General features: G+C 40.6%; 1 protein-coding gene across 1 annotated transcript; it reads right to left on the minus strand.

Moving 5' to 3' along the window:
• Positions 1-847: 847 nt before the first annotated feature.
• Positions 848-3595, minus strand: KCNF1 (potassium voltage-gated channel modifier subfamily F member 1). Its single transcript, XM_034432094.2, has one exon. The coding sequence runs from the start codon at positions 2885-2887 to the stop codon at positions 1424-1426; it is 1464 nt and encodes a 487-aa protein (XP_034287985.2). The 5' UTR covers positions 2888-3595; the 3' UTR covers positions 848-1423.
• Positions 3596-8417: the final 4822 nt, after the last annotated feature.

Below are 8417 nucleotides of genomic sequence, written 5' to 3' on the forward strand. Positions count from 1 at the left end.
TACATCTGTCAAAAGAGTGTTACAAAATTAAAAGACTGTCATCATTTTCTATTTGCCTCAGCTATCCAGACTTGGACAATGTGACTGAGCTTCTCAGAGAAGGAAGTCTACAGTCTTCACATAAGAAAATGATCCAAGGCTTTCTTATCACATGACTTGTAAAACTGAGTGTGCTGGTGAGTGAAATATAAGTTTTCAAAATCAAACTCCAGTTCCAATAAATTTCATTACAACTCTAGCCATTCTGTTTATCAGAAAACATTATTCCTTTTTTTTTTTTAACAGCGGCTTAAACCTACCTATTTATGGTACCCTTTTTGATATTGCCACAACTTCAGTTACTCAGTTCTCTTCCGCCACTCTTGAAATGTAAACTATCAATGACACTTTGGGGTTGAATTGTACCATGAAATTCTAAGCACAGTGAAGCCACCCCATCCAGAAGTAAATGGCTCTGGCCATTTAAAGTCCCTTAGTTTTATAAGATGTTTTGCTTGACTATATTTGGCTAGGTCCATAGATACCACCGCATAAATTCTCCAAACTGTATACCCATCCTTCAGAATCTAGGCTGCATGAGAGATTTGTCCCCTTGTTAAGAAATCAAATGCTGTATTGCTAGAAACCGCACAAACATCTTACTACTATAAATAGAATACATGCTGTTGTGACTAGTTTTTCTTTGATCACTTTTATTTCTCCTTTTTGGCAAGACTGAAGGCAAATGAATGTTAGTGTTACTTGTAAAAGGGTGAAAGGCTGGTGTAAAGTTTTAAAGTATGGAACTTTCCTACAAAGAACTGAATGAAATTATAATAAGAAAAACAGATCCAATGAAGATCCTCTTGTTTGGCATAAATATTATTTTATTATAGTTCCTTCAGAAGCAATCTTTTTTCTTTGCTAAAAAGGGAAGTTTTATATCACCAAATCTTACAGGTTTTTTAAAAACACTTTTCCCAGAGTATTATATATGCAACTGGATTTCACTTGTAAAAATCCTAGTTTGCATCTGTGCTATACATACCAAGTTTTCAGAAATGTTGAAATGACTTTTCCATCAAGCAACTCAGAGAGATCTTTGATCAGCTCTATACACATATATTTTCGTTGTTATTTTTATGCAGGACATCTTTTGTGATTTTACAAGGTTGCATAAGCGATCATGAAACATGAACTGGCCAAGAGACGCACAGATCTTTATTTTTATTTATCATTTTGGCTTCTGAAGTGGCAGTCTGCATCAGCAGGGTTGGCTATACATTCTCTGCACTCTTCAGTTTCTCTAATCCATGACTTACCAAAAGAAAGTGGAGACGCTGAGACATTTGCATGTTTTAAGCCTATGGGGGGGAAAAGTCTGACCTCAAAGGGGTCTTCTCTATTCTTTCTCTTTTATTCCAGGCTTCTGAATGGAGCCAGACTACTTGCAACTCTGAAGCCTGGTTCGGTAATAGTTGTCGTCTGACAGAAGGTGAATGAAAGTGTCACTATGGGAGAATTTCTGGTGTCTGCTCCATTGGGAATGTTCGTTTCCATCCCCCAGAAGGTGTGCTGATTTATCATGGGAACCGCTGCCTTTCTGGTCTCCTGCATTGAGCTCCATCAGTTCTAACTCATGCTTGGCAGCTGTCTCTAGCACTCTCTGCTTGTTGTAGTATCGCACAAAGTTGTTAATGATGGGGTGGATGGGCAAGGCAATGGCTATGACCCCGCAAAGAAAACTGATAGCAGCATTGAGTTTCCCCAATATTGTCTTTGGGTAAATGTCTCCGTAACCCACGGTGGTCATGGTGATGATTGCCCACCAAAAGGACTGAGGGATGCTCTTAAACAATGTTTCGGAATGACTTTGCTCCACTGTGTAACCCAGGGCAGAAAACACAAAGATCCCAACTGCTAGATACATCAGGAGAAGCCCCAGTTCCTTAAAGCTCCTCTTAAGTGCATAGGTCAATGTCTGTAGTCCTGAGGAGTGGCGTGCCAGTTTGAAAATTCTGGCCACCCTCATGATGCGAAGTGCTTGGACAGCTTGCTGTACATTGGTTAACTCCATCAATTTGGTGCCCAAATGGGTCAGGATGAGGCTGATGTAGAAAGGAAGGATTGCAAAAATGTCAATGATGTTCATGAAAGAAAGAGCAAAGTGCAACTTATTAGGAGAAGAGATGAGCCTGAGGACATACTCAAGAGTAAACCAGACAATACAAGCTGTTTCAATCTTATCCAGAACTGGGTGCTCTACGGATTTACCTTCAGAGTCCAGCACCTGCAGTTCAGGGATGGTTCCCACACACATCACTACCGATGAGGTCAAGATGAGTAGAAAAGATGTGACGGCTACAACCCGAGCCGGGTAGGATGATTCAGGTTTTTCCAGGAATTTCCAGATACATTTTTTGCACTTGGTCCAGCTGTTTTCGGAGGAGTCCATTCCCAAGTCATCCAAGATCAATTGGACCCGACGGGCAATTTCTTCAAGCTCTTCCTTTTTTTCACTCAGATGTGCTTTGCAACAATCATCCAGGAATTTCAGATCCACTTTCCAAAATTCCATTTCATTTTTGAAACAAATGGGACAGATGCCTTTCTTCATGTGAACCTCCCCAAAATCATAAACCTCAATGATGCATTTAAAAGCATCTGGATCTCTGTCGAAGTAAAACTCTCTTATCCCAGGATCGTAGTCATCACAAAGTGAGAAAATCGTATCGTAACCTCCCGATAAACAGTTCACAAGTTCTGCTAGCCTTGTGTCGGGATACTGATTCAGGTGATCCCCATACAGCACCTGCCTTACTCCTCCAACATTAACAATAATCTCCACCTCTTCACTGTTTTCTGACCTGTCGCTGTCCAGCTCTTGCAAATTAACACCCTCAGTCATTTTTTAAAAATTTCTTGCAACTGTGTTTCCAGCAGCTTCTTCCCTTGGACAAACCTGGAGTAATTTTGCAAAAAGCCAACGCTCACTGAGTCTTAGCCAATCTGAACTCCAACGACTTTCAGCAGGGCTAGGAAAGGGGACCCAAATCTATCTGCAGGTTGCGAAGCCTTGCGAAGTGTGCAACAAGCTTCGGTAAAGAGACAGATCATCTGGCTGCTGCTGAGTCAGAGCACATTTATTTGAATTGTCCTGACAAATTTCAACGCAGAGAAAGAAATGCTTAAGGAAACTCACCCAGCGCTGGGGAATTGCTCTTGTCTTTTTCCAAAGTGGCATAGATTCCCCATCAGAAGTAGATCATCCCTGGAGAAAAGGCTGTATTCCTGAAGAACAAAAAGTACCCACACAGGACAGCTCTGGCAGAGAGAGAGAGGGAGAGGAAAACAATCTTAAGTTCCACTGGCAGCTTTTGCGATCTCGTGTCTCCCCAGCTTCCAAGGGAAAATCTTTTGCATTCCTTTTGTAATGAAGGACTTCAGGTGTTTTCTTCACCGTCTGCTCCAGGCAAGGTCTAGCAAGGTGCCAAGGAGAAAAGTTGTGCTTGTTTTCCCTCTGCTGTTTTTAAGCACAATAGGAATCCCAGGCTGATGCGAAGTGCTTTTCAAAGACCACCCTCTTCTGGTGGAATAAAGCAAAAACACGTTTTTGTACTGCAAATGAAAAGCATAGACAGCACCGTTTTCTTCTTCGCGGTCTCTTTCTTTCAAGATCTGTGGAAAAACACAATAGGATCTGGCTGCTATCCGGACAGATTGAAGGGTCTTAAATGACTGGCAATTATCTCCAAGGCTGGAAGAAACTGAAGCTGGAGAAGAAATGGCTGTTTAAAAGGAAAATGTTACTGCTTATTATATGTGACATAATGGGGGGGGATTAATATGCCTTCCCCAGTGCCAGTCCATAGGCACAATGACTATCTTAAGGAAGGGAGCAGATCATTTCCCCATGTCCTGGTGTGAGCAAAACTATCACCTACCGTCTGAGCCTAGTCACCATCCTAAATTCAGTTCGCCTCATCCACGATCTAATTCCCTTATGTTGATTTTACTGCCTCGATGAACTAATTGGCAATACCTTAATTAAATGGGCAATTTCATTTGTCTTTACTTGTGCAGTTAGAATTGACAGGTCCCAAGATGACACTCTCAGCTTCTCTTGGAATCACTGTCGAATGAAGAGGAGTTGTTTAAAACCCACAAACTATCATTCCGCTGCAGGAGGCTACACTTACCATGTATGACACGATTTTAATGTATTGTATTCTCCAGGTGAGTTTGCACATCCCTTGCAGTGCGTTTTGAATAGTTTATTTTCTAGTTCTAATAAATCTGTTTTGCTAAACATCCATATAACTGATGAAGTAAGCTACAGTTCATGAAAATGTATGGCTTTTAATAAAAAAAAAAAACTGTGTATCAGAAAAAGGTGCTACCAGAATTCTGATTTTTGCTACTCAAAATTTGTTTTGGGTAGCTAATTCAAAGAAGAATATGATCCATTCTTAGCTATCTGTATTTATTTCCAATAAACCCAAATGTAACATATGTGTGCATGCATACAGACTGATCTCTAGCTCAATTAAGAGTAATTAATGATAACATTTGTGCACTTAAATGTGCCTTTAAAATGAAATCTCAACAATGACATTGACTGAGAAAATGCAAAACTTAAGAGCTCATTAAATTACAGTGCTATTTACCTCTAGATATACTATATGTAGTTTGTTAACAGCAGTTCATGTCTAAGCATTTTATATAGACTATTGCACCATACCATTTTCAACAAATTAAAACAAACCAAGGCTTCGCACAATGTGAGATCCCAAAGTATATTTCCCATTATGGCATTCCTTTACAGACATCTAGGCAGCAGCAAGAGGAAGGAAGACTTCAAAAGAGTTTGGATATGATTAAAAAACTGATTTTCTGTGAAATATTGTGTTGGACGCAGAATCAAGGTTTCCTCCACATGCCTCTCAAAGGAGTGGCAATGGATAAGAAGTTTGATTATGCATTCCCGTTATTACAGAGGAGAAGTTTAAAGTGATCCAAAGTAGCATCATCATAGTAATATGTGGATGAAGCTGTGTTTTAGCGAGGGATAAGTTTAGGAGCTGGCTGGCTAAGACTATGATAAGTCTCCGTACATGTTTCTCATGCAGTTGTTATGTTCCTTGATAATACAGGAAACTGCTGTTCGTTTTCAACTCTTAGAATCAGCAGAATCTAAGAATTATCAAAAGAGACACAAATTTAGTCTAGGACTAGAGATTGTTTTCCTTTGTAAAATCCTTCAGTCAGTGAAGACTGAATTTATTCCAAAATGCTCTTCAGGAACCAGGGAGATCATTATGTGATTAGGTAGAAGAATGTTGTTCTTTTCCTCCTCAAATGTTCACAGATGAAAAACTGACCACTTTGAGACAAGAAAGGAAACATCATGGATCCAACCGAGGCATGGGCATTCTTTTACTGGACAATGGATGCATTTTTATTTTTGCTGTCACCCTCACATCATCCAAGCCTGCACTCAGATAGAGGGAAGGGCCACAATCTCACGTTAATCAAGGACAGCATTTTTAGAGGAATAGAATAGAATAACAGAGTTGGAAGGGACCTTGGAGGTTTTCTAGTCCAACCCCCTGCTTAGGCAGGAAAACCTACACCACTTCAGACAAATGGTTATCCAACATCTTCTTAAAAATTTCCAGTGTTGGAGAATTCACAACTTCTGGAGGCAAGACGTTTCACTGATTAATTGTTCTAACTGTCAGGAAATTTCTCCTTAGTTCTAAGTTGCTTCTCTCCTTGATTAGTTTCCACCCATTGCTTTTTGTTCTACCCTCAGGTGCTTTGGAGAATAGCTTGACTCCTTCTTCTTTGTGGCAACTCCTGAGATATTGGAACACTGCTATCATGTCTCCCCTAGTCCTTCTTTTCATTAAACTAGACATACCCAGTTCCTGCATCCATTCTTCATATGTTTTAGCCTCCAGTCCCCTAATCATCTTTGTTGCTCTTCTCTTCATTCTTTCTAGAGGCTCCACATCTTTTTTACATGGTGGCGACCAAAACTGAATGCAGTATTCCAAGTGTGGCCTTACCAAGGCATTATAGTAGCTGCTTGGAAAAAAACCACAATGGTTTATTTTGCCATTGGTGGGTTGCTTTTCTATTACAGGGATACTTCTACTAAAAACAGAACAGAACAGAACTGAAACAAGACACTTCAACCCAATGATGTTACCTAGCCTGATTAAGAAACATTCGGAAACTAAACAACAAGCTCAGAGAACAAACCACTACCAACACAGGGACACAGGGATACTTCACCAAGACAGCTCAAACTCCAGAAAAAAACTAGAAAAAGACACCATCAGAAAGGGGAAGGCATTCGGAAATGCGATCTGTATCATCCTGGCAGATTCTTCCCCGCTAAGCCTGTTTTGTTTCCCTGGAGGTCTAATCTTGCCTGCTTGTTGCCAGTCACAGAGATGGATAGATACATAACTTAGACACTTCACAAGGCACAAGCCAAGTTCCTGTTTTAAAAAGCTGTTTTTATTCCCATCAACACACCATCATCCGCACACACACACACACTTGTTTTCCTCTTGTCATGGATGCACTTGTATTTTCACCCTCCAGTTTTCTCCGCACAATCGCCAAAGTCCTTACCACACCAGGGTATCAAAACAAACAAATAAAAATAAGTAACATCATGCCCACATACCTACACTTTTCTTTGCATAAGCGAGACGAGGATGTATACACTGCAAGAGGACAAAAAAATCTGCTAGATAATTACTGTCACTTGTGGGCTGCTCTGAACAAAACAATTAATTGAGCCACGATCCTATAAATAACTGCTTAAATCAAACCAAAAAAGCATGAAAACATGTGGTTTACACTTCTTAAAATATTCTTCTATCTTAGTCATATAATTTCACTGGAAGGGAAAAAACATTTATTCACAAAGCTATAATGGGCATAAATAGAGAGGTAGATATATCAAGAGAATTTGAAATTATGAATCTGTTATTGTTTTCTTCATATGGTGTTTTTCCCTTCTCGTTGGCTTACTCCTTTATATACTGTCTTTCCAACAGGTGAGTATAACTGGAATCCACTTATTTCATCTTCTCAGCAGCCAAGAGACAAAGAGTATATGGTCAAAAAAGTCAAACTTGGTGACCACATCATTGTGACTGAACCTCTGGGGTCATGCATAAAAATAGCAGCGATTTGATCATGCCAAGCAATCCACTTGACTTTTTCTGTCCTACTTTGCAGACACCCCTGAACAGGTCAAAAAGCTGCCAATTCCTCTGAATTTAATCTCAGTTTCTGTCACATTTAGTGCAGTGGTGAAATCCAATTTTTTTTATTACCGGTTCTGTGGGTGTTGCTTGGTGGGTGTGGTGTTGCTTGGTGGGCGTGGCTTGGTGGGCATGGCTGGGGAAGGATACTGCAAAATCTCCATTCCCATCCCACTCCTGGGGCCAGCCAGAAGTGGTATTTGCCAGTTCTCCAAACTACTCAAAATTTCCGCTACCAGTTCTCCAGAATCTGTCAGAATCTGCTGGATTTCACCCCTGATTTAGTGTCACCAATGACTAAATACATAGACTGTAGCTTTAATACATCTTCTCCATCTTCATTTTTTCTTTTGATTTATTTACAGGGGTGTCAAACTGGCGGCCCATGGGCCTGATGCGTCATGCATAGGCCATGGCCACCCCAGCTCCATGAAGGGAAAAAAATGTCATGAAATGTCACATGACGGCAATGTGACACCGCAAGTTTGACACCCATGGTTTAACAAATATAAGAATAAGAGATTGAAGGGATTTGGGAGGTCTTCTAGTCCAACCTTCCTGCTCAAACATTTCAGACAAATGGTTGTCCAATCACTAAAAACTTCCAGTGCTGGAGCATTCACAACTTCTGAAGGCAAGCTGTTCCACTGATTCATTATTCTCACTGTCAGGAAGTTTCTCCTTAATTCTAAGTTGGTTCTCTCCTTGATCAGTTTCCATCCATTGGTTCTTATCCTGCCTTCAGGTGCTTTGAAGAATAGGTTGAACTTTATCATGTATCATATGGATTTGGTGAGATAAAGTGGCCTAGAGTCCCCAGTTACACATAATCAGGGGTGGGTTCTAAATTTTTTTACTACCGGTTCTGTGGGCGTGGCTTATTTTGTGGGTGTGGCTTGGATGTCATGTGACTAGGTGGGCGTGGCTAGCTGGTCAGAGTCATTTCTGGAAGGTCCTCGCACTTACGACCAGTCCTCGCACTTACGACCCGACTCATTTGTTTGCTTTTAACACTGATCAGCTGTAGGACAGCCCTTTGAAGCCCCGTGGCAAGAGTTTAAACAGTTTTTTTTCCTCTAGTCATCAGCTGGGACTCAGGAGGCAGCAATAGATTGGGGGTGGGACCAAATAAAAGGTAAGAATAATGGGGGG

The sequence above is a fragment of the Pantherophis guttatus genome, chromosome 1 (genome assembly GCF_059756535.1).
Source record: "Pantherophis guttatus breed Tessera chromosome 1, ASM5975653v1, whole genome shotgun sequence".
Classification (NCBI taxonomy): Eukaryota; Metazoa; Chordata; class Lepidosauria; order Squamata; family Colubridae; genus Pantherophis; species Pantherophis guttatus.

Coding starts and splice junctions, on each gene's coding strand:
- KCNF1 (XM_034432094.2), bottom strand. CDS start 2,887: ATGACTGAGGGTGTTAATTTGCAAGAGCTGGACAGCGACAGGTCAGAA.